This window comes from Lissotriton helveticus, chromosome 11 (assembly GCF_964261635.1).
Source record: "Lissotriton helveticus chromosome 11, aLisHel1.1, whole genome shotgun sequence".
Taxonomy (NCBI): Eukaryota; Metazoa; Chordata; class Amphibia; order Caudata; family Salamandridae; genus Lissotriton; species Lissotriton helveticus.
Window position 1 is genome coordinate 913,656,170 of NC_136072.1, and position 26,124 is coordinate 913,682,293.

At 45.5% G+C, this 26,124-nt stretch overlaps 1 protein-coding gene across 3 annotated transcripts in view; it reads left to right on the plus strand.

Moving 5' to 3' along the window:
• Positions 1–26,124, plus strand: part of EWSR1 (EWS RNA binding protein 1) — a 403,636-nt gene that overhangs the window by 61,666 nt on the left and 315,846 nt on the right. For all 3 annotated transcript variants that reach the window (XR_013602525.1, XM_078667174.1, XM_078667175.1), the window contains exon 5: positions 6,866–7,052. Coding sequence is in view for 2 of the 3 variants with exons in the window: in XM_078667174.1 (XP_078523300.1) it covers positions 6,866–7,052 (187 nt within the window). In the remaining variant the exon portion in view is untranslated. The remainder of the gene's footprint in view (positions 1–6,865; positions 7,053–26,124) is intronic.

Below are 26,124 nucleotides of genomic sequence, written 5' to 3' on the forward strand. Positions count from 1 at the left end.
ACGGGGGCCTTGTGCTACTTGCTTGTGCTAATACTTGCTCTTCTTTATAAATGTACATGCTATCCTGTCCTTACGCAGGTTTGCTTTTGCTTTCCAGTAGCCTGTTAACAAAATGTGTTCAATATTACGGTGCTTAATGGAATGCCAGCTGTCGGTATTCTAAGTACATGTGATATCTCATCCAGTTTTTTTACGTTCTGAACTTGCATGTGTTTTGTGTTGCTATTGTTTCTCAAAACATTTTCCGACATGTCTGCTGTGCTTGAATCTCTTTAATGTGGCAAATCCACAGTTCGTTTCTCAAACCACGCTCCTGTCCATAGATGCTCTCATACTCGCTGCAATTACTGTTCTAAATCTGCAGTGTAGCCCAAAAAAGAACCTTCTTTTAGATTTCCAAATAAAAAGAATATGGAATGCCTGTGTAGATTTTTCAAGAGCGTTGCTTCCATTTTTGATATTTTCCGTTAACTTGATGCCCTTTTAACTTTTGCTTTAGCTGCTTTTTCCCTTTTTTTACAGTTGATGGGAGCATCATAAATTTCAGTTCTCACACTTTTATGTAATCTCAAGAAGAGTAATCGGTGTGCCACTAGGTGTAGCAGCCTACGGTTAATGTCTGACCTGGCATGATATTCTCATCCTTGCATCTCAATGGTTTAAACCTGGTGTGCAGCAAAAAAAATGCACTTTTCGGGTTGCTCTCTTTTTGCTGTCTTGGAGTATGCAATTTAGAAAATAAAAATCTCTAACACACGCTAAAAGAAGTATTTTGAAAAATGCAGGTGAAAGAACACGTTTGATGTCACTCGAGTAGTGCATATGACATATATGCAGTCACACTTCAATCCACCTCATAGCAGCGTTGTAAAATTCAACATGCTGAAGATTTACATCCAGGCTTCAAGAGCCAGGGATTCTCGGAATTAATTTTTGATCTGGTTTAAAACCTTTGTCTGTATTCTTTTCTCTTCTCACCTGCATCTTTTACAAAGTGTATCACTTTTACAGAAAGTTTGATTTGACGGTGACCCCATGTATGTCAAATCTGTGTAAAGATGCAGATGACCATCTTGTTTCGAGGGGGCTTGTATCTGTATTGCAGTGATGATGAAACAGTTGGCCAGTGGCTTGCCAGTTGATGCATCTGCCAACTGTATCAACATTCTTGGAAGCAAAATAGGTTAACTTGAAGAGGATCTGCTTGTGATGTGTTTTGAACTTAAGATACTGTTGTGCATTTATTTCTGTTTGGTAAAACATTTGTTTTTAGACTTTAAACTAGGCGCCATTATATACAGTACATGTAATTTAGAACTTGGGAAGAATTTAAAAAGTATTTCAAGCGAGTTACCCATCCCCGTCTTAAGATCTAAATGTTGTGTTCATCAGATAAATGCTTCAGTTTGACCCAATGTACATTCCACCCTGGAACGAGAAATGCTACCAATCTTTATCTTGACCAGTATGTTTTCCTAGTTCTTATTCTATGGCTGAACAATGTTTCCAGAGGGTTAGTGTCATGTATATTGTTGCACTGTCATAGCAAAACGAGTCACTGCTAGCGAAGCCTAAAGCTCAACGAACAAGAGGAAAGATAGTAGTTGTAGAAGGTTGGATAAACTGATCCAAGATTACCTTTAGTTCAGCTCCCTAAAGCTGTGCCTAATGGTTATCTTGATCAGTCTTGCAGCCTTTAAGGTGCAGAAGTTTTTTTGGGCTTTAGTAGTATATGCCGATAGTAGTTTCTCCGCTGCTTTACCTGGTAAGAAAAAAAATAATTGCATCCAAAATCACTTCTAATGACTTGCAGTAATTTTAGAGATGAAATGTAGGTTGGAGCACACTACCTCCCATCTCAGCACAGTTCGCCCCTTTGCATTATGGGGAATGCAGTACACATTAGCTCTTAAATATTGACTGTAGTTTTGTATCCTTCATCAGTAGAGATAAAAAACTATTTCATCTGGGGTTGGTGGAAATGCTGCCAGTCTTCACAGGTCTCAGTACTATTCTTGGGCACACATGTGCTCGTCTCCAACGCTTGTCAGCTTGCTGGCCCAAGGGAGCCTTTTAAACAGAAGTGGGGTCGGGGGCACACTGCCTCAAAGCCCAGCGCAGTTTGTCCTTTGCAGATAGTGCTGTACATCTCTAGGCACATCAGTAGGGAACAAAAAATGGCCGTGTTTCCAGCAGCCACAGATGAAAGTTTTTTTGATTTCTACTGATGAAGGATGAAATCCAGAAATGCGTATCTAGAGATGTACGGCACTATCTGCAGCAACTTTGGTGAAAAACTACAGTTAATATTGAAAATAACAGCCAATTGTGCACTGTAGTTACCACAATTCAAAGGGGCGAACTGCGCTAGGATGTGAGGCAGTGTGCTCTCAACCCCCTTCAACAGATGATTTCCAATGTTAAAAAATTAGATGGGTTTAGCTTCCATTTAAATGTTTAACTAAACAAAGTTGTACTTTATATGCAACTACTGCAGGAAGTTCATTAAATCATCAGCTGTAATATGTTCGTTGCTGGTAGTTTGGTGAGCCTCAAATCCAATTCTCCATCAAGGACTCTTCTTTCCTAAAGAACAGTGAATTCCACTACCATTTATGAAATAGCAGATATTAATATTTGAAAGACTATAACATTTTTCTTTTAATGTTTCCTATCTAAATATTTTCCCTTTCTTGGTATTAAACTGTTAGCTAAAAGCTTAGACTGCTTAACACCAAGAAAGGAAGCCTTTTATTTGTATTCCTTTAAAAAAGAAAAACTATATTAGGATACGAGGTCGAGGCTTATGGGCTCCAGCTGCTTTAAATGCCGAGTATCCTAGAATGCAGTTACTTGCAAAAATTCTTGATCCGTTCCAGAGTTGTAATGTTGCTGAACCAAAATCCCCTGCTACCTTCCAGCCCAGGCAAAGCCTAAAGAACCGAGAGCATAGGATGGACGTGCCCTCTCCGTAAAAAAGAAATTGATGTTGAGGAAGAAAGCTTGAGTGCTTGAGGTTATGTTATTTATTTTCTTCTATAGCGCTCGGCTACTCCAAGGAGCATCCTGGCGCTTTGGCGAAGAGAACTTATGCAGAGTAACAAACATAACAACTAAAAGCTGAAAAGAAAAAAACAATAGGAGAGCCTATACAGAGAAGAGCCAAGTCTTTAATTCCTTCCTGAAAACAAGAAGATTGCTTGTCCTACGTAAAGCCAAAGGGAGCTAGGAGGTTGAAAGGAAGAAACATCTGAAGGCAGACATGGAGGTTCTTAAGGAGAAGAAAGGCATTTGAGGAGTCCTTGAAGGACTATAAAATTACTCTTCACCTCACAGGGAGAAATCACCTAAATGAGAGCAAACCCAACTCTATTCACTGTTAACACTAGAGCCTCAAGGGGAAAGGAGTAAGAGCGATTCCAGAATGGGAAGAAAGAGCGTATGTTTGAGCAAGAGCCTTTTCAATTACCTGCAGACAACCGTGGTGGGATGGAATGTCCTCGACAAAGATTTGCACAGGAATGGGTGGACAGATATCCGTCTAAGCCATTGCCCCTTACAATGTTTCAATATATAGCACCTTGGTGAAAAAGGCTGTCAGATACTTATGTGGGGGGTCAGTTAGAGATGCAGCAGGCTGGGTCATGCCTCTTGCTGGAAACACTATTGCTCCAAGAGAAAGTGATGTTTCTCCATTTATTGCCCAGTGTACTGACCAAGGGCGAGATGCCTTAAGAAAACCGGCTGCTGCCAAAGTAGTCACTCCAGGGTGGGAAAGAAGTGCAGAAATTTTGCCTTTATCGAGGGCATTGTCATGACTGATTCACTCCTAGATACCACAGCATGGAAGGGGACTAATACACCGGCCGCAACACAAAGATTAAAAACATTTTTTAAGTTAAGATGGTGGGAATTAAGATGGAGATGTGAGCAGCCTTTCAGTGGTGCATCGCCAACCCTAACGAGCTGCTCGGTGCCTAAATATTACCATTACACCATTTTGTTTAGAGATTTTCTTTGGAAGTGGGGTGCCCAAAAAACTGTTACTTTAGGTGATGCTGCAACCTCATGGTGGTTTCAGACACTCACCCAGTGACAGATCTGGATTGACTCTATCATCGTTCCTTAGCTCACTTCGCCACCCCAGTTCAGACCCAGCTCTATGCAAATCAGTCTTGACCCTGTGCCTCATGGGAACAGTCCAGCCCGAACTGCCAAGCCAGGTCTTCCCTGGACCTGTGCCTCATGGGAACAGTCCAGCCCGAACTGCCAAACCAGGACTTCCCTCGACCAGAAACAATCATCCTGTGACTGGTTTCGGGGGGGGGGGGAGGGGTGGAACACCCCTCGTCAGGCTAGCTTGAATCCCGAGTGGGACGGGAATGCCCAGACGTGGGTCCCGTGCTCTCAATGACACTGTAGTCAAGCTAGCCTTCCCGGGGCGGGGGGGGGGGGCTGATGCCTTGAAACCGGTCCCAGGATGCTTGTTTCCTGTCCAGGCAGGACCCGGCCTGGCAGTTCGGGCTGAACTGATATATGGGGAACAGGGTCAAGACTGATTTGCATATGGCTGGGTTTGAACTACAACGGCACGGGGAGCAAAGAAAGGTGGGTTTAGGCCCAGATCTCTGTACTGGGGTGCTTTTTTGACATTGATCAGCATTCTCTGAATCCTATTCAACAAAGAAGAAAGACGAAGTGCTCTAAAGACTACCTCGCCTCGGGACCACTGGTTCTATGCAACCGAACGGTGGTCCTGCTTCAGAAAAAAATGCTAATGCAGTATCTCCCTTTAGTGCTACTAAATGGACTTTCAGAACAAGTTCTCTGGATGACAACCTTTCTGTTGCTTCTGATTTTTCAGCCAGTGCACCAGAGTGATATTAATATTGTGGTGTTGGATGAAGGGATGCTTATCTTGACATAATTAGTATGCACATCATCGTAGGTAGAAGACCTGTTGAGAGTAGTAGAACCTCTGTGGCTTCCTGCTACACCCATCTATAAAGACCAGTTTCCAGTTAAAACTGGTTACAACAGTGACTGACGTGTAGCCTTCTTCTGGAAACATTTCACTGCGAATGGTTAATCCCAAGATGCATGCCCCTAACGACTAAACTTTTTTTTTTTTACTGTAGTGCTTTCTGGCCCACAAGTCTCGCTTAAATTCATTTGAGTCCTAAAATGGTGGTTGCACTCTTGTGAATTTAGCAGGCTCGTAGCTGAGTACTGATGCAGGGCCACACATTGATTTCACTGCTGGATCTTCAGGGACCACCAATTACCCCATATGGGCTGATTAATTGATTTGTCTCCCTGGTCCCTGCTTCACTCTTTAGATGCTTACACCCTTGACTTTCTTTTGGGAGAGGAGGTTGCCAAGCTCTCTTAAATATCCTAATATGAGAAATCTACATGGTATCGAATGTGTGTATCAACCTTTTTGGTTGTATCTTAGCCACAAAACGAGCTAACATTCTGCTTTCTTTGGTTTATTTTTATCTTTGTTTACCAACATGTTGAATACATTCCTTTCGTCGTTTTCCTTTAAAATAATGCACTAACAATTTTGATGTTCCATGTTTAATAGATTGCTTTCTGAGCTTATAAAATACAGCTCCTATAGTTTTACATGACTTCTTACTCTCACCACCCTTAAAATGAAGTAATCAATAATATCATTTGTAAAGCGCACTACTCATCTGTGAGGGTCTCAAGGCGCTGGGGTGGGGAATGCTGCTACTACTCAAAGCCAGGTCTTGAGGAGTTTTCTGAAGGTCAGCAGGTCTTGGGTCTGTCGTAGGTGGATGGGGAGGGTGTTCCAGGTCTTGGCGGCAAGGTGGGAGAACGATCTGCCGCCTGAGGTTGCTCTTCGGGAGTGGGGGACTGTAGCGAGGGCGAGGTCGGTGGAGCAGAGTTGGCGGGTGGGGGTGTAGAAGCTGAGTCGTGAATTGAGGTACGTTGGTCCGGTGTTGTGCCTTGTGTTCATGGGTGAGGAGCTTGAAGGTTATCCTCTTGTTGACCGGGAGCCAGTGCAGGTCTCTCAGGTGGGGTGGGGTGTGATGCGGCGGCGAGGGATGTCGAGGATCAAAAGACGGACCTTGGTTTTCTATTTAGAGTGCATCAGAATCCTGCTCCTTAACATTGGATGGTAACTCATATGTGATACAGGTTGTTCCAAAGATCCAAATAAAGGTTTCATCAAACCCGGGTTATTGGGCATATGTAATGTTCTTCTGTTAGATCTGCTTGATGCATTCAAAAAGGTAATTCGCACCATAGTACATAGGCGTTCATAACTACCAATGCCAAGCAGAATGATTGTATGAAAACAGGCTAAATCTATTGATTAAATTGACATTTATGGCTACCAGCTTTCTGTTTTTACAGATGTTTATGGATAAATGCAGACTTAAAGCCATGTGTTTCCTTAATCGGGATAAAACTTATTGATTCTTAGTGCAGATGGATGGGAACTTGAAGAGGAAGTTTTCTAATTTGGCCTAACTGCAGATTTGAGTATGTGTGAGTGCCTGTTTTCTTATGAGTCCATTGCTGTTTCATACTAGTAGCATCAAAACCCATCCGGCATTCAACTATGAATGTACATTTACAGAGTCAATATATGTAGAAAATAACTGGATACAGCTTTTTTGTTTTCCACAAAACTCAAAATAAATACAGATGGACACAGACAATGTGCCAAAAAATAAATATGTATAGATCGAAATGAATATGGCAACAAATAACAAAACTAGGAGGTGTACCTTTAATAAGTATCCGTGATAGACTATTGGCTTCTTCAACTGTGCATTTTTTTTCTTAAAAGTAGAAGAGCTTTTCAAGCCTTTTTCTTTTTATACAGGTTACACTGCTCCAGTGGTTCCTCAGGCATACAGCCAACCTGTTCAGGCATACACTGCCAGTGCCTATGATCCTAGTACAGCAGCCACTACCACAGCACCGGCCACCTACGCAGCTCAGACAGCCTATGCTACCCAGCCTGCTTATCCTCCTTATGGACAGCCTCCTGTCACCACTGCACCAATCAGGTAATTCCCGGTCTCCGTATTGGCTTTTCCTACACTGCAAACTTAATTGTCTTTGGCTATCTTATGGTGCATAGTACTTGTGAATCATATTCATCAAAGGAGAAAGATTAAGTTTTGCAGCGTGAATCTTTGTGGTTTCACTATGCTGTGCATTATTCCGCGGTCTTGTGGTTGGGTCGTAATCGTGGTCTTTTCTTTGTTTTTTTTTTTTGTTTGTTTTTTTGTAGCCCAGGTGGGCGTCGGCGTCCCACCTCTCTGGGTGTATTTCTGGTGACGTTGGCATGCTTCCTGCGGAAGCTCCCACTCCTGGCCGCCATCTTCAGATTCTTTTTTCCCTGGTCGGGTCTGGATCGTTCCCGTTTGGGTTCCAGACACTTTTGGAGAAAGACGACGAATACAGAAACTGGAAGGAAAACAACTCGGAAGACTTCAAGAGACTTCATCAACCAAGGTCCGACGAAGGAGAACTTCGACGAACGCACGACCAGGGGGCCCCCTGAGCGCTCAAGATGGACAACACGCCCTTCAAGTTCTGCCGTAACTGCCACCACAAGTACGCGCAGAAGGAAGAGCACCCGGTTTGCAACCTTTGCCTACCGGTCGACCACGGGAGCGAGGACTGCAACGCCTGCTCAGTCTTCACCCCGAAAACCCTTCGTGTGAGAGCGAGGCAGAGGGTAGTGTACGCCACCCTGCAGGGCAAAGCCCCGATTCCATCCCTTCACGATCTGGGGATGTCTTCCGAGGAAGAGGACCACCACGCCGCCGCTGAAGACGACGGCTACACGGTCGTAGAGACCGATAATACTACGACTGCTGATAAGGTAGAAGACTCTACGGCCCCTAAACACCCGAGAGACTGAGTCTCGAAAGAACGAGGGCAAGACCTCAAAAGCGCCGGCGCCAAAAACTTCGGCGCCCGATGCTGTATCCAGGCCCAGCGGATCCTCTGAGAAGGAGTCCCCGGCGCCGAGGGCTGTTGAACAGCAAAAGTCGTCAAAAAAGTTCCCGAAAAGGATCGTTCGACGCTGAGGGAGAAGGACCCTAAAGCACCTTCTAGGCCGACGCCGACCAGAGACACGAAATCCAGTTCGGCGACGAAGCCTTCGACACCGAGGATCAGCTCAGCGCCGAGCCAAAGAGCGGCCGAACCATCAGACGCGGAACATGCAGCCGAGATGGAGAAAAAGAAAAAGCGCCTCGAGGCCGAATTGGAAAGCATCTTGCAGCGGAAGAAGGAATTCGACGCCAAGATGGTCTACACGATCCCTTACAAAACCAAGGCACAGGTTGTAGAGGTGGTCGAGGAGGAAGACTATGACGCCGAGGAACAGGCGGCTGACGTTGAGGAAATCGACCAGGAAGAGGAAGAGAGTCCCTACTATAGTTACGACTATGAGGAGGAAGAGGACAGCAGGACGGACCCCGGGTCTGCTCCCTCTGAAACACAGGATGTGGATTATCTGGATGTCGACACCTTAAGCCCAGAGTAGGCCATCGACACATATCCCTCGAGGCCCTTGCCGCCGCAAGACATCGGGGCCTACAACTCGGTGATAAAGACGGCCGCAGCGGCATTCAGGCTCAAGCTCGACGAAGAGAAGCAGAAAGCAGACTTCCTTCTAGAGATACTGCACCCCACCCAAACTAAGAGCTAGTACCTCCCCATGCTCGACAGCGTCTTGGCTCAGGGAAGGGAAGCATTCAAGGAGCCCGCAACCTGCAAGGCGGTCACCCCCAGGACGGAGAAAAAATACAAACATTCGTCAAAAGACCCACCCTACATTCAGGGCACGGTCTCAGCAGACTCAATCATCACAGCCACAGCAAGAAAGAGGGCAAACGTGCCCACTACTTCTGGGCCACCTCCAGATAAGGAAAGCAAAAGGATGGAACTGGTGGGCAGAAGGATTGAACAGAATGCCGCAACCCACTGGCGCATGGCGAATTCCAACGCCCTGGTCAACAGGCACATGTACCAGATCATGGAGGAGCTTGGTCAGTTGGTGAAAGACCTGCCCCAAGATTCCAGGCAAAAGGTCGAGAAATTGGTGGAGGAGGGGGAAGAACGCGGCAAAATCTTGCCTCAAGACTGCCCTGGATGGAGCAGACACCTCCAGCAGACTCATGATGATGGGCATCACTGAGAGGAGACACGCCTGGCTCAGGATTTCAGGTTTCAAGCCCGAGGTGCAGCACAGCATCCTGAACACACCGTTCAGCGGCGAAACCTTGTTTGGAGCACCAGTTGATGAGAAGCTCAGCCAACTAAAAAAGGATAACTAAACGGCAAGGTCCATGGGAGCATTGCAGTTCAGAGGTGGCAAAAGGGGCACCGCGTCACGAAGACCCAGCATGAGAGGTGGAAACCAGCCAGGTACATCACACCAGGCTTTCCAACAAGCGCACCAGGCAGACACACAAGTTCAGCATGGGCAGCATAAGCAGTCCTGGCAGTACCCATAAGCAGTCCTGGCAGTACCAGCCAAGAGGCCAGTCCTTTCGAGGGAGAAGAAATGGACGTGGACAGAATAAGAGGGGGTCATCAACCTGCCTCTAAGTGACTTCAAAAAACTGTGCCCACCCACAGAAAAGATCCCAGGGTGCAGCATGTACAGAGGGATCAAGTGTTACACAAAGTAATCACCTATGACCCCATAACACCAGTGGCAGGAAGATTAAGATTTTACCTCCAAACATGGAGAGAAATCACATCAGACAAATGGATTCTCAACATCATCCAATTCGGATACTGCATAGAGTTGGAGGGGAGGCCAACAAGCAGAAAACCAAAAAGAAGACCACTAGCAAACAAACAACTAGAGCGTCTTCAGGAAGAAGCAAAGGAGCTCCTGCAGAAGCAGGCCATAGAACGAGTACCCTTCAGGGAAAGGAACAAAGGTGTATACTCAACGTACTTCCTGGTACCAAAAGTAGACAAAACAATGAGACCCATTCTGGACCCAAGGTTCCTGAACAAATTCATAAGAACGCAAAAGTTCAAAATGACCTCCCTGCAAGAGGTGCTCCCGCAATTGCAAATCGGGGACTTCATGGTCACAATAGACCTCAAGGATGCCTACCTGCACATCCCAATGAACAGAAAGCACAAGCCATATGCTCAGATTCACCATCGGAGAAAACCACTACCAGTTCATAACACTTGCCTTCGAGCTAAAATCAGCACCAAGGGTCTTCACAAAGTGCCTCGCAGCGGTCGCAGCACACCTACGAAGGAAAGGAATACACGTATATCCTTACCTGGACGACTGGCTAGTAAAAGCAAACTCATACCAGAGATGCAAGCGGCACACACAAAGAGTGACGACCACGCTCATAAACCTGGGGTTCTCCATCCATTGGAAGAAATCCTAAATGGAACCGGAACAAGTGAAGATTTTCCTGGGAGCACAGATCAACACCTTGCAGGGCAAGGTGGTCCCCAGCGAGAAGAGGGCGAGAGCGCTAGCGAAAGAAACTCGGCTCTACCAGAAGGGGCAAGCTCGGACAGTGAGGACTGCGAGCAAGATCATGGGCATGATGGCATCATGCATCCACCCAGTACCAAATGTTCGGCTCCACATGAGACCCATTCAAGAATGGCTACATGAGCAATGGTCACAAGCTACAGGCCGTTGGGAAGATCTAGTGGTTGTAACACACTCAGTGCAGAAGGAAATGACATGGTGGAACATGGAGAACATAACATGGGGAAAGCCTCTAACGCCCCCAACACCAACAGTGACCATCACCACAGACGCATCCCTGAAGGGATGGGGGCTCACATGGAGGAACTCCAAGTGAGAGGACTGTGGACACCAGCAGATGCGACCAAGCCCATCAATTACCTGGAATTGAAGACTATCTTCCTTGCATTGAAAGCTTTCCAAACGAGGCTGTACAAGCACACGGTATTGATACAAACAGACAACACCACAGCAATGTTTTACATCAGCAAGCAGGGTGGGACTCAGTCAGCCATGCTTTCAAAGCTAGCACAGGAGATATGGAGATGGGCCATACCACTCAAGATAGACCTGCTAGCCATACACCTACCAGGGAAGGACAAAGTACAAGCAGATTGGCTCAGCAGACGGACATCGGCATCCCACGAGTGGGAGCTCAATGCACAAGAGACAAGGTGGCTGTTTGACAGATGGGGAACACCATCGGTGTACCTTTTTGGCACACGCCAGAATGCAAAATGCCAAAACTTCGCATCCAGATAGCCCGAGGAGGGATCCCTGGGGAATGCCCTATGGATAGGCTGGTCAGCAAATGCAGAACGAGCAACATGACCCGTGATACTGGCCGCACCGCAGTGGGCCAGACAGACATGGTACTCTCAGATCATGGAGATGACAGTGTGCACCCCACAGATTCGGCAAAAGAAAAGACCTGCTCTCCATGCAGAACGGAGAAGTGCTGCACCCAGAACCTGAGCCTAGTGGCGTGGCTCCTGAGGACATAGAGTTTGCACATTTAAAACTACCAGAAAGCACCCTGATGGTTCTTCGGGAGGCATGAAAACCCAGCACTTGGAAGTGCTATGTTGCGAAGTGGAATAGATTCACAATGTGGTGCAGAAGAGAAAAGCTTCACAATAAAATGAAGGACTCCACAGTGCTAAAGTACCTCACGCACCTGCTAGAGAGGATCCTTAGTTCATCCTTGTTAAGAGTTCACTTGGCAGCGATTAGTCCTTTACACAAGAGGAGAAACGTGCAAGAGTTTCTTCACATCGCAAGTGGTGAAAAGATTCCTGGAAGGAGCAAAGAGGATCGACCACCAAAACGGGTGCCGCCACTTGCATGGAACTTGAACATAGTCCTAACGGAACTCATGAAAGAGCCTTTTGAACCACTTGACAAAGCCTCCCTAGAGATGCTGACAAAAACAGCTTTCCTGGTTGCAATAACGTCCTTACGCAGAGTAAGCGAACTTCAGGCACTAACGCTACAAGAACCCTACATACAAATACACAATGATAGGGTTGTGATGAGAACTGACCCACACTTCATGCCAAAGGTGGTGTCCAAGTTCCACATGAACCAGTCTATACAAATGCTGAGTTTTTTCCAAAAACCAGCCACTAGCTGCCAGAAGGGCAGTCATGCACTACATTGAGAGAACGAAGGGACACAGGAAAACAAAACAGTTCTTTGTGTCATTCGCCAACAGTTTCATGGGGAAAAGCAGTAACCAAAGAAACCATTGCACGATGGATCGCACAAACAATACAGTTCTACCACAAGCGAGCAGGACAAGAACTAGCAGAGGGGACACGTGCTCACTCCACTAGGAAAAAGGGTGCTACAATAGCCTTCCTGGCTAACACACCCATACAAGACCTATGCCTGGCGGCAACATGGGCTTCGGTGCACACGTTCACGGAGCACTACTGCGTGGATATACAGATGAACAGGGAAGCACAAGTCGGACAAAAGGTGCTTCAACACATATTCAATAACCAACGCTCATCTTCCACCCAGCCGCCACAGAAATAAGAAACTGCTACAAAGTCTATGCACAAAAAACACAGTTGATGGACAGAATGTAGAACAATGTCATACATTCACCCCAGTACAAAGATCTGGGCCTAAATCCATCGTTTTTTTGCACTCCACACCACCCTGGGTTAGACACTGGCTATATGCAAATCAGCTCTGACCCTGTGCCTGTATGACATTGTTCTACATTCTGTCCATCAACTGTGTTTTTTTGCAATTTTCACCCCGAGTGGGCTGGGGATGCTCAGACGTGAGTCCCAGGCTCTCCACACCACTGGAGTCAAGCTATCCAGGCTGAATGAAGGCTGATAGCCAGAAACCTGTCCTTGGATGCTTGATTCCGGTCTGGGAAAGACAGTGCTTGGCAGTTCGGACTGGACTGTTCCCATGAGGCACAGGGTCAGAGCTGATTTGCATATAGCCAGTGTCTAACCCAGGGTGGTGTGGAGTGCATACAAACGATGGATTTAGGCCCAGATCCTTGTACTGGGGTGAATGTATGACCTTGTTCTACATTCTGTCCATCAACTGTGTTTTTTACAAAGTCTATGCACAGCATAGTGAATCCAGAAAGATTCACGCTGCAAAACGAATAGTATTCTTACCTGTCAGTATAGTTTTGCAGCTTGAAGATCTTTCTGGATTCACTAGCGAACCCACCCACCTCCGCCAGAAAGATGAGGCTGGAGAGAGAAAAGGTGGTTAAAACAGAGAAAAATACTAAAACAAAACACCTTAAAGGTTAAAAGCGGAAAATTACTTAATGGAACATTGCCATAACTTCGGAAACAGAACAAACACGGAAAAAAGAATCCGAAGATGGTGCCCAGGAGTGGGAGCTTCCGCAGGAAGCATGCCGACGTCACCGGAAATGCACCCAGAGAGGTGGGACGCCGATGCCCACCGGGGGAAAAGAAAAAAAAAAGACTACGATTCCGGACCCAACCACAAGACCGCGGAATAATGCACAGCATAGTGAATCCAGAAAGATCTTCAAGCTGCAAAACTATACCGACAGGTAAGAAAACTACTCGTTCTCTGAAGACTACTTCTGCTCGAGACCACTGGTTCTATGCATGTTTGCTTTATTTCTTGTCATTGCAAAATAATCTACCATCTGCTGCAAAAGTTTCAGATTTTTAGCTCTGGCCTATCAATACAAAAAGCATAATGTTGCCTTGCGGCAGTAGACCAGTTGCTGATTTCTGTGTGAGGTGTTAAAATGGTATTAAAGAGAAACCTTGTCCATAGATTGGCTTACTGTGACAAAATAGGGAAATATAATAGCCACATAATTTGCCTTTTATTGCTGCATAATGCAGGGAACACAACTGCGTAATTCTAGCAGCCTGAATTTCTCAGTATTTTTAGGTCTCGCATAGCGACTGCGCATGCGCTACTTGCTCTGCGAGATCTATCGTTGTTGTGTCGAAGTTGGAAGTTTGGTTGGTGACCGCCCTGTGTCCCTTAGGCCCCCGCCCACCCTGACTGGATATTTTGCTCGCGCACGGCACCAGTCATGTGCAGGCACGAGCAGTGTCTCTTGCATCTCAGTAGATGAGAACAATCCCTCTAATGGACACTAGATGGCAGCTTTGGATTGGAAAAAAAAGAAAATGTTTGCTGGGTTTGTGATTTTAAATGTCTCGCTCCATTCATCGGCTCAGCAGAAAATCGTGTTTTATTCTAAATTCCCCCATCAATCATTAATCCCACTCCTCACTGACCCTTTGATTAAAGTGGAGAATCCATGTAATTATGATTCCTATTTTCGTGCCTAAAACATTTATATTGTACTCGTGCAACAGTCAGTCACCGGTGTTTTTTTTTATTTTTTTATAGTAAATAATGCTGGTTTTGGATGCCTTGCTCAATGTCCCATCATGAGTTACTATATGAGCTACACATCCCAGTATTCAACTTCTGTCCCAGAATCCTAACTAGGGGTGGGCGAAATTTGCGTAATTGCGTTACGCAAATCTCCACGAAACAGTAAATCTCTGCGAACACGCAGAAATTCCGCGAACACGCGGAATTGCTTGTTCGGGTTGCTTTTTTTTACTGTTCGCAATCGCTGTTTGCGTGCTTGGGAGGAAATATCTCGCAAGCATGCATTTGAGAACGCGAACATGCAAAAAATGTTGCAAAGTTGCGCAACGCAGGATTTTGGGCAATTTCGCATTTTCCGCGGAACGCGAAATTACCCAAATTCTGCAAAATCCACGAGCGGTACGGAATTTACCGCCCAGGCCTAATCCTATCACGTTTTAGTAAATGAATTTCATACCCTGGTTTGGATGTCTGTCTTTCCATCCCAACACTTTTAGTATATTAGCTCTGGGTCCCAGTTTGGGGCATCTGCCCAGGCATCCCAACTCTTTTTAGTAAATCAATTACATTTCCAAGTTTGGATGTCTGTGCTAGCATCCTAGCATTGTTGTATTTTGTGTTCTATTTCTTGCATTTATCTTTTAAGATGCTCTATTGTATTTCCCTTTTAATGTATGCTCTTTGGTTCTGTGCACATGCACCTTCTGTGTATTCCATTTAGAATTGTTTTTATGTGAATGCTGATACTGGCAGATACCTGCTGGGAACAGATGAAATGAGTACTGTGCTGTCTCTATTAAACCAGTACCAACTATAACCTGAATTTATTGGAATATTTATTACAAATTTGGCGACGAGGATGACCAGTACCTTACTACTCAACTACAGCACAGGAGTGGTACAACTTCAATTTTAATTATTTTACCATTTTGCATCTGGATAATTGGATTTAATTCTCCTGCCTCATAAAGAACCTCTGAAGACTTGGATTCCTGAGAGTGCTCAAGTCTAGTCAGGTGAAAGAAAAGCGCTTTACTCAAGAATTGTGTTTGGTCGTGGTTCAACTTTAAACATACCACTACTTCCTACACTACGCTTGCTTGAAAGTGCGCTTCGCTGGAGTAATTATACAGAAAAAAGGAGTTCTCTACCTTTTTCCCGGATGAAATGGTGAATTTTGGTGAATTTCTTCAACTTTTGGGATTTTGCATCATTTAAAGAGATGTCCGCTTCGCGTGGCATATTCGTTTGACCGGCGCGTGGATGCTGGCCAGCTGATGACTGCTTAACTCATTCCCAGTGCGTGCAAACTGATTGCTGCATCTTTGTTCGTCATCGGAGAGACTGTGTACTACGCGAGCAACGGCAGCTACATCATCGCGTATGCGTCATCACGCTACGGGCGGCCATTTTGAGTTGGCATAACAACGCTGACACAAAGAGAAGCTCGGTGTTTTCATTTCACCACGGACAACACATCGAGCGCCGCAATTACTACATGTTATTCATTGCTGGGTGAATTGTGATATTTAAATAGCGTGTTTTACTGTTTTATTTCAATTTTCTTTCAAATTCTGAGAATAAGTTTTGATGTAATATTCAATGTTGTTTTGATTATACATTACGCATTACACATCGTTAAGGTTGTGTATATCACAGCATTTATACATAGCTATGCAATTCGATCCACCTACAAAGTTTCTGCAAAGCAAAAGGGATCCGCCCATTCCTTGGAACAGGTGGAAAGAGGAATTTTTGACCTATTTGAAAGCCATAGATGGAGAAAGGATGGGGAATGAAAGGAAAAAAAATATTTTCCTGCATTGTTTAGGGTCGGAAGGGCAAGCTATTTTTAGGACTTTGCCTCCTGTTCCTGGGGATTTGGGGAGTTTTGATGAGGCGATGTTGCGGGTGGAGACAAGGTTCTAACCTACAACCAGTATTGCTCTAAATCGCTACAAATTTTATACTAGGGCACAAAAGGAGTCGGAAAGTTTTGATGATTTCTTAACAGCATTGAGGTCATTAGTGGTTTCATGTAATTTTGGAGAAATTACTGATGAAATGATAAGGGACCAGATCATAGTGAATGTCAAGTGTAAGAAAACACAAGAGCAGCTGTGGATTTTAGGAAATCCTACGTTAAAGTATTTCTACAGCAAAAGCGTTTGAACAATCCAACAAATGGATGAAAACTGAGGATAATTCTAAAGGTGCAAAGAATGATAAAGCGGGTGATGAGATAGGGGCTATTAGCAATGTTAAAAGCAATGTTCATTCCAATAAGGGTGTTGGGAAAAATCAGATTGTTTGTTACAGATGTGGAAGTAATAATCATGTTGCTTCTTTCAAATTCTGTCCCGCCATTGGAAAAGAATGTAGTAAGTGCGGCAGGATTGGGCATTTCTCCAAAGCATGTAGAGATTGGAAAAAAGGGAACAATGATCATAATATCAATCACGTTAGGAGGAATGAGGTTTCATGTGTGAGATCTCATCCTTCTTCTAAAGTCGCTTGCGTTCAGTGTATACATTCTAAAAGTGGTGAAGTGATGAGTGATTGTGGAATGGTTGTCTCTCTGTTGAATATTGGAGTAGTTGATGGGGAAGTGCTCAACTCACCTAAATGTCTTGTGAATTTTCTTGGTGTAGATCTTGAATTGATGGCGGATTCTGGTTCTCCTTGGACTATAATTACGAAAGATTATTTTTGCGAGAAATTTGGTTCAAGGATATCGGAAAAAGAACTAACGCCCCCAGATATCAGTGCCATGTGTTTCAATAAATCCACCATCGATTTTATAGGATATTTACAATCTACCATTAGTTTTAAAGGGAGGTCCGCTGTTATTAATTTGTATGTTGCAAAGAAGGGCATTGATGTACTTGGGTGGAGAAATCAGTGGAAATTAGGTATAATGTTAAACCCACGATCTAAGGATCCAGTTATGTTATGTGATAATATATGTTCAGAAATTAATTCTATTGTCAAAATAAAAGGTGACGACAAAAGAGAGAAGTTGGGCAAATGAATTCCCTACAGTGTTTTCCGAGAAGTTAGGGAAATTGAAAGGTTTCAGTCATGGGATCAAACTCAAACAAGGAGCTGTGCCTCTTGTACAGAAACTCAGAAATGTACCGCTCAATGTCAGGGAGGAACTGAGTAATGCACTTAAAGAAATGTTGGACAACGGGGTAATAGAAGAAATTGAGTCATCTGAGTGGGTTTCCCCAGTTGTTCTTGCTCGCAAACCTGATAAAAGTTTGAGGCTCTGCATAGATTTAAGAGCATTAAATGCTAATATTGTGGTTGATTGCCATCCTCTACCTAATATCAATGAAGTGGTGAGCATGCTAGAGGGTGCCACCGTTTTTTCTACTCTCGATCTTAGATCGGCATATCACCAGATAGAATTGACGAAAGAGTCCAGATATTTAACAGCCTTTATTACACCTCAAGGTTTGTATCAATTTAAACATATGCCGTTTGGATTAGCCTCTGCGGCATCCGTTTTCCAGAGATCCATGTTTCATTTGTTTAAGAAAATGGGGGATTACGTTAAATGTTTCCAAGATGACATTCTTGTTTTTTCAAAAAATGTTGAAGTTCATAACGAACATTTTAAGAAATGTATGTAGGATCTTAAGTGATTCTGGTTTAACTATCAAAGACAATAAATGTAAATTGTTTCAAGAGGCAATAGAATACTTGGGGCACACGATCTCTAAAGATGGAGTATCTCCTAAAAGGTCGTTGGTTGATGCAATTTTAAAAGCACCTGCACCAGATTGTAAGGAGAAACTTATCATTCTCTGGTCTTTGTGAATACTACAATAAATGTATCAAAGATTTTGCCTCGAAGATGGAACCCATAAGAGAACTTGCTAGAAAAGACGTGGAATTTGTGTGGGGCGGCAGGCAGCAAAATGCTTTTGAGTCTATAAAAGCTGATATGGTGAATGCTCCTACCCTCAGACCTTTTTGTTTGAATAAGCTATGCCTTTTGACGGTTGATGCTAGTCTTTACGGTTTGGGTTGTGTTTTATCACAACGCGCAGGGAAAGAGTGGAATGTTGCGTTTGCATCTCGTACTCTCACTACCACGGAAAGGGGATATGCTGTCATTGAGAAGGAACTTTTAGGTTGTGTGTGGGCGGTGGAACATTTTCGCAATTACATTTGGGGTGCAAGGTTTATGTTGAGGACGGACCATAAGCCTTTAGTGAATATTTTATCCCCTGGAGGAGGGTTGAGAGCTACTGCTCGCATAGCCAGACTCATGTCACGTCTTCAAGAGTATAGTTTTGATATTGAATATGTTCCAGGCAAGTTGAATGTCACTGCAGACTATCTGTCCAGATTACCATGTAACTTTACTGATGAGCCTCGTGAAGATGAAGTGGTAGTCAGCATTACCGAGTCTGTGTCTGATAATTTTAAGACTATTTCTGAGGAAGTATGGAAGAGCAGTATGAATAAGGATGCCTTACTTTGTCAAGTAAGAGACTTCATCAACAAGGGTTGGCCTTGTAAAGGAGAGGTGTCTGGGGAGTTATTACCTTTTTTAAATATTAAAGATGAATTAGTTACTGAGGGAGATTTGATATTTAGAGCTGACAAGTGTATACCTCCTTTGGAGATTCGTGAGTTTATTTTGAAACTCAGTCATGAATGTCATATGGGCATGTCATCCATGAAGAGGTTAATAAGATCCAATTTCTGGTGGCCAGGTGTGGATAGGTTTGTGGACAGGTTTGTAAGGGAATGTCCAGAATGCATAGAAAGTGACAAGTCTTGCAAATGTAGTCCAGCTCCTTTGATTCCAGTTAAATGGCCTGAACATCCATGGCAGAAGTTGGGTGTTAACATATCTGGTCAATTCAATTTTTTGCCCTCAGAGTGTAGATTTGCTATTGTAGTTGTTGACTATCATTCAAAGTGGCTAGAGGTCAAGCTTGTTTCTCATCCCAATACTAGCAATGTGATTTTGTTTTTAAAAGAGTTGTTTGCCCGGGAAGGTACTCCTGAAATGATGATTTCAGATAATGGAGTGCAATTCAAATCTTCTGAAATTCAGGAGTTCTTTAGAGATTGTGGTGTCAAACATATCACAACTGCCTTGTATGAACCTCAAGGGAATGGACAAGTTGAGAGATACAACAGGGTTCTCAAACAGGATATTCTTTGGGCCCGGACTTTTGGAAATTTGTGGAGAGAGAAATTGAGGGAGAGACTTTGGTTGTATCGTATCACACTTCATACAACTACCGAAGTTTCACCTTTCCGCTTATTGAGGGGTAGGGATCCCATTTCCAAATTGTGTCCTTGGTGGTTCAAAAAGAATTGTGACTCTCATAAAACTGCACCGGATGTTTCTGATGTTGGGCAAAAAGTTAGAATTAAGCAACACAAGATCAAATATGATTATGATAAGCGCATGAAGGTTAAGATACCGGAGTTTAATTGTGGTGATTGGGTGAGAATTCGAAAACCTGGTTTCATTACTAAAGGTGATGTAAAGTTTGGTAAACCCATCAAAGTTGTTAAAGTGAATCGCAACAGTGTGGTCACACAAGATGGAAAAGTCTGGAACGTCCGTCGTGTCTCTAAATGCAAATCTTTAAACTAATGTTTTTCTTGAGGGGGAAAATGTGTTGTATTTTGTGTTCTATTTCTTGCATTTCTCTTTTAAGATGCTCTATTGTATTTCCCTTTTAATATATGCTCTTTGGTTCTGTGCACATGCACCTTCTGTGTATTCCATTTAGAATTGTTTTTATGTGAATGCTGATACTGGCAGATACCTGCTGGGAACAGATGAAATGAGTACTGTGCTGTCTCTATTAAACCAGTACCAACTATAACCTGGATTTATTGGAGTATTTATTACAAGCATGTTTAGTTAATTCAATACATGTCCCTTTTTACTCCATTCTATTTATTGATGAAGCATGAATAGGGAGTACAAGTGCCAAGGGCAACAAAGGAATTAACATAGAAACCTATGTTACAGGTTTAAAGTAAAAAAAAACAAATAGTACTTTCAGAAGTAGTAAATAGTTTGAGACTTAATTTACATTTTTAAAAAATCTTTTTATTAAACAGTAGAGAATCGACATTGGTGATCACAACTGGAGGGATAATGCAAAAATTAGATGCACATACAAAGATGTCATTGTTGCACAATATAACCTTAAATAATAGTTTTCATCAGTTATAGCGTGTCAGGATCTTCCAGAGAAGGGACGAATGGTGGGACATAAATATTGCCTCGGTATACGTTCCATTTGCTCTACATTAAAGACCATTTTTGAGGGCACCCACGTGCAACATACACAATATGTGAGTGGTACCCTGCATGTTTAAATTAACTTTTCTAAACTATCGGGAATATTAATTCAGTGAGTTCAGTCTGTTGTGTTTTTCGTACATTTTTAGTATTGGTCAATGGGTGCATTATTTCACTTTTGTGCCATCTCTGCTCCCGACACTTGATAGCCTGCCCTTCCACGTGCCGGAAGTAGACAGGCCTCCAAATCCCAGGCCAATGCCAGCAGGTTGTTTTTCTGAAGCATTATTTTTGCCACCCGTTTAATGTACAGCTTTCAATTTGTATGCCTGATAGTTAAAAAAAAAAAAAAAACTTTCCTAGAGAAGAATGTTGATCTGCTTTCAGTGTGACAGCTCCTCACAGAAGTGTAATGTTCATCACAGCTGCACAGTCTGAAGCATGGAACACTGAACCCGGTTTTTAATTCTCTGGGAATGGAATGTAAATAATTCCCATTACAGCTAAGTGTGTTCGAGGCATGTGGGCTGCTAAATTCATATCTATTGCATAGATCGCCGCCTAGTGTTTGGTCCGGATGATTGCACATTGTTGTCCTGGAAGAGTCTTCGAAGTATCACGAGATAGGTGGCTCCTCCCCTGGACTACAGTGCGCATGGGCATCGACTCCATCCCCAGATTGTTTTTTTCTGCCATTGGGTTCGGATGTGATTTCGACGTCTCCTGTTCGGAATCGATAAAACAACTTCTTTAAGGCCAAAAGGCTTTCTTTACTTCGTCGGTATTGTTAGCGTTCGGTCTCGTGTGTGCTCCAACTCTTCGAGCCGGATAACTGAGGAGTCCGGTAACTCTTCGGTCATCGAGGCCCTGTCGACGCAGCAAGACCCCGACGACGCTACAATGGAACGAAGTCCGTTCAAGTTCTGCCCCGTGTGCGGTTCGAAATACCCACACATCGACGTGCATCCTGTATGTAACAAGTGCCTGTCGCCGGACCACAACGAGGCCAACTGTATGGCCTGTTCGAAATTCAGGTTGAAGAAGACGCTCAAGATTCGGCGCGTGGCACGCCTCGAGGCCCAGCGATCGGCTCCGGCACCTGTAAACATCTTCGAAGACCCCAAAGCAGACGAGCAAGAGCTTCACCTGCAGATCTCACCTACATCGGCGGAGGTCGAGGCCGACTACAAAGAACCCGTCGAGGGCCAGGACCTAGACGAAAACGTAGAGGAGGTAGGGGACGACTAGGAAGTTTATGGGGCCGTGGGAGATAGCTCGGAGGAAGAGCTATGCCCCGTACGTAGGATTACTAAGGCTCAGGTCACGGGATCGCCACACGGCCTTACCCACGACCCTACTCCTCAGACCTCGGCCCCGCCTCCTGGCCCGGCTATGGACATACCTACGGGGCCTCCATTACCCAAATCGAAACCGAAACTAAAAACATCGGAATCGAAGACACCAAAGATGGCCGACACACCATCGAAACCGAAGACGTCCGAGACAACATCGAAACCGTTGTCTTCGGAGGCCTCGAAGCCGAAAAAGGCTGTCGAAAAGGCAAAGGTACCGAAAGGGGTCAAGGAGACAAGCTCGAAGAAGGTCGGCGAGCAAGTGTCGAGTAAAGTGGTCGAGTCGAAGAAGGCTGTCGACACACCTTCAGCCAAGACTACCGCGCCAACGGCCAAACGGCCAGTCGAGGCAAAGTCAGCGGAAAGCGCCGGCACTAAGTCTGGAGCACCGACGACAAAAGTAAAAACTGCCGATCCGAAGCCTGCGGCGTCGACGCCTAAGGTCGGGACAGGGGACCGGAGCGCAGCTGTCAAGGGTGCGTCCGCGCCTCTGGCGCCCAAAGAAAAATCGTCGACGCTCGGATCTTCCCCTGTAGGTGGACCGAGGTCATCGGTCGGATCGACAAAGCCATCCGCTTCTTTTACAAAGCAAATCTCGGACTCCCTGAAACGGATAAGGGACAAGGCGTCGGAACCGAAAACGCCCTCGGTACCAAAGGCGAGTGTTCCACCGAAGAAGACTTCGGTGCCGATCCTCTATACTCTACCGCCGAAGGTGACGCCGAAGGCTTTTGCACCTCGTACGGTGCCCGAGGACTCGGAGGGGTTCAGGCAGACTCAACTGAGTGGAGGTCTTCGTCAACAACACTTACTTGAAGAGCAGTCGGAGCATTTTATCGACGCTGACACGGGTAAATTATCGCTCTACAAGAGGAAGATTACATCCCAGCCTATGGAATCCTATGTAATACCTCTAAAGAAAAAAAGGCCTGCACCAGAAACGCCAGAACTTGTTGAACCCATTCCTCAACGGCCTAGGAGGAGTCCAACTCCTTCACCCACTTGCTCAGATGGAGATGGGGGTGAACAGTATGAAGAGTATAACTTCCCTGACAATACTGACCCTGATGAGCAGCAGGACTCATGGATAGACTCTGGTGATCAGGGGGACCAACAAGTGGTTAATGACCCACAGGTGTATGGGGTGAAAACTTCTCCAACGGAAGACTCTGCGGCATTTAATGCCTTAATTGAAAGGGCGGCTACAAACCATAAGGTGGAAATGCATGCCGACCCTGTGGACGTTGACTTTTTGTTTGATACTTTCTCTGCATCAGAAAAAACAGTGAAGACACTTCCAATGCTCAAAGGGGTTCTCAAGCATGCCACAGACATTTTCAAGGAACCTACCAGAGCAAGAGTGGTAAACCCACGAATAGAAAAGAAATACAGGCCGGCACCTGGGCACCCTACTTATATACGGGGCCAGTTGCCTCTGGACTCTTTGGTGGTCTCAAATGCCCGCAAGAGGGTGAATTCGCAGACAACGTGTGAAGCTCCCCCCCCCCCCCCGGACAAAGAGTCGAAAGTGCTGGAGGCAGCGGGCAAAAGGGTGGCAGCGCAGGCAGCCAACATCTGGCGCATATCTAACACACAAGCCCTGTTGGCCAGATATGATAGGGCACACTGACGCCTTAGAGCAGCTATTACAACACCTTCCAGACAAGTTTAAAGAAGGAGCTGAGATGCTGATACAGGAGGGCAAGCTCATTTCTAACGCTGCAATTAAATGTGCGCTCGATGTTGCAGATACAGCAGCAAGAGCGGTAAACACTAGTGTGATGTTGAGGCGTCAGGCATGGCTCCGCATCTCAGGGTTCAAGCCAGAGATACAGACAACTATCCTCAACCAGGCCGTTAACCCAGACAGACTGTTTGGCCCAGAGGTTGATACCACCCTCGTGAAAATCAAGAAAGACACTGAGACGGCTAAGTCCATGGGTGCACTTCAGTCTCAGCAGTACAGGGGGAACTCTTTTCGTCGCTCAAGTACACGAGGTGTTACCAGAGGACACTTTGCACAGCAGACGCATTTCAATAGAGGAGGCGCACAGGCCTCGTACCCCAAACAGGGTAGAGGAGGTTACAGAGGAAACAGCGCCAAGGGCAGAGGCAGAGGCAACAACAGCTCCCGTTCCTCTGCCGCCAACAAACAGTGACTCCCTGTCACTGCTCCCGACCATCCAACACCTGTCGGGGGGAGACTCCAACAGTTCCTGCCAGTCTGGAAGTCCATCACCACGGACAGGTTGGTAAGGAAACTTATCCAGTTCGGGTATTGTTTGGAGTTAACGTCCACTCCACCCAACATCCCCCCAAGACAACGTCCTATGTCGGCAGAGCACTTGCACTTATTGCAGCAGGAGGTTCTGGTGATGCTGCAAAAAGGAGCAATAGAGCTCGTGCCGGTGGAGGAAGAAGGCACAGGGGTTTATTCCCTGTACTTCTTAATCCCAAAAAAGGACGGCTCCCTCAGACCCTTTCTGGACCTACGCCCTCTCATCCTATACATACTCTCAGAACACTTCGACATGTTAACACTACAACAGGTTCTTCCATTGTTGAACCAGGGGGACTTCCTTGCAACCTTGGACCTCAAGGATGCTTATTTTCACTTACCACTCCACCCATCCCACAGGAAGTACCTCAGGTTCACCATACAAAACAGGCATTACCAGTTCAGGGTCCTACCCTTCGGAGTGACCACTGCCCCCAGAGTGTTCACAAAGTGTCTGGCGACTGTAGCGGCGCACCTCCCAAGACAAAACATACATGTCTACCCTTACCTAGACGACTGGCTTGTTCAAGCAAAGTCAGCACAGCAGTGCGCCGCACACATGTCCCACACCATTCACCTCCTTCACAGTCTGGGGTTCTTGTTAAACTATCCAAAGTCGCACCTTCAGCCAGCCCATGTGCGACAGTATCTGGGCGCGACGATAAATACGCTGACCGCTACAGCTCAGCCGAACCCAGTGAGGATCGACAGCATCCAGTCGCTCATTCAGAGGTTCAGACCGCAGCACTCCCTACCAGCGAGGGTGTTCATGCAGTTGATAGGCATGATGGCCTCCTGCATCTTCATAGTTCCGCATGCGAGACTGCATATGCATCCGCTCCAAGAATGCTTGGCGCATCAGTGGAACCAGGCTCATGGACAGTTGAAAGACCTAGTGTTGGTGACCGGTCGGGCATACAACTCTCTGCATTGGTGGAATCCACACAACCTTTGCAAGGGCCGACCGTTCCAGGAGCCTGTGCCACAGATTATCCTGACGTCGGACGCATCTCTCCAAGGTTGGGGAGCTCATGTGCTCCACTACACGGTGCAGGGACTATGGACGACACAGCAAAAGAAGATGCACATCAATTATCTAGAGTTGATGGCAATCTTCATGGCACTCAAGTCCTTCAAGGTACATCTATGCAACAAAGTCGTGTTGATCCGGACGGACAACATGACAGCCATGTACTACATCCAAAAGCAGGGAGGTACGCACTCTCCACAGCTGTCTCATCTGGCTCAGAGCATGTGGAAGTGGGCCATTCAGAGGAACATCTTCCTCATGGCGGAACACCTCCCGGGCACGGACAATCAGATGGCGGATCTGCTCAGCAGGTACAGCCACCACATGCACGAGTGGGAGATACATCCATCAGTACTCCGCCCGTACTTTCAGCAGTGGGGTCATCCAGAGATAGACCTGTTTGCCACAAAGGAAAACGCAAAATGCCAAAGCTTTGCCGCCAGGTTCCCTCACCCACAATCGCAGGGCAATGCGATATGGATGAACTGGTCAGGCAGATTTGCGTACGCTTTTCCCCCAGCACCTCTCATTCCGCTGGTGGCAAGAAAACTAAAGCAACACTCGATGACGCTCATTCTGGTTGCTCCAACGTGGGCACGCCAACCATGGTACACCACGTTTCTAGGACTCTCCGTGGTGCCGCATCAAAGGCTGCATCTCACACCCAGGCTCTTAACGCAGAACCATGGCGACATTCAGCATCCAGATCCGCAACAGCTCAATCTGGCGATCTGGCTCCTGAGGTCTTAGAGTTTGGCTACTTTAACTTGCCTCCAGAATGCA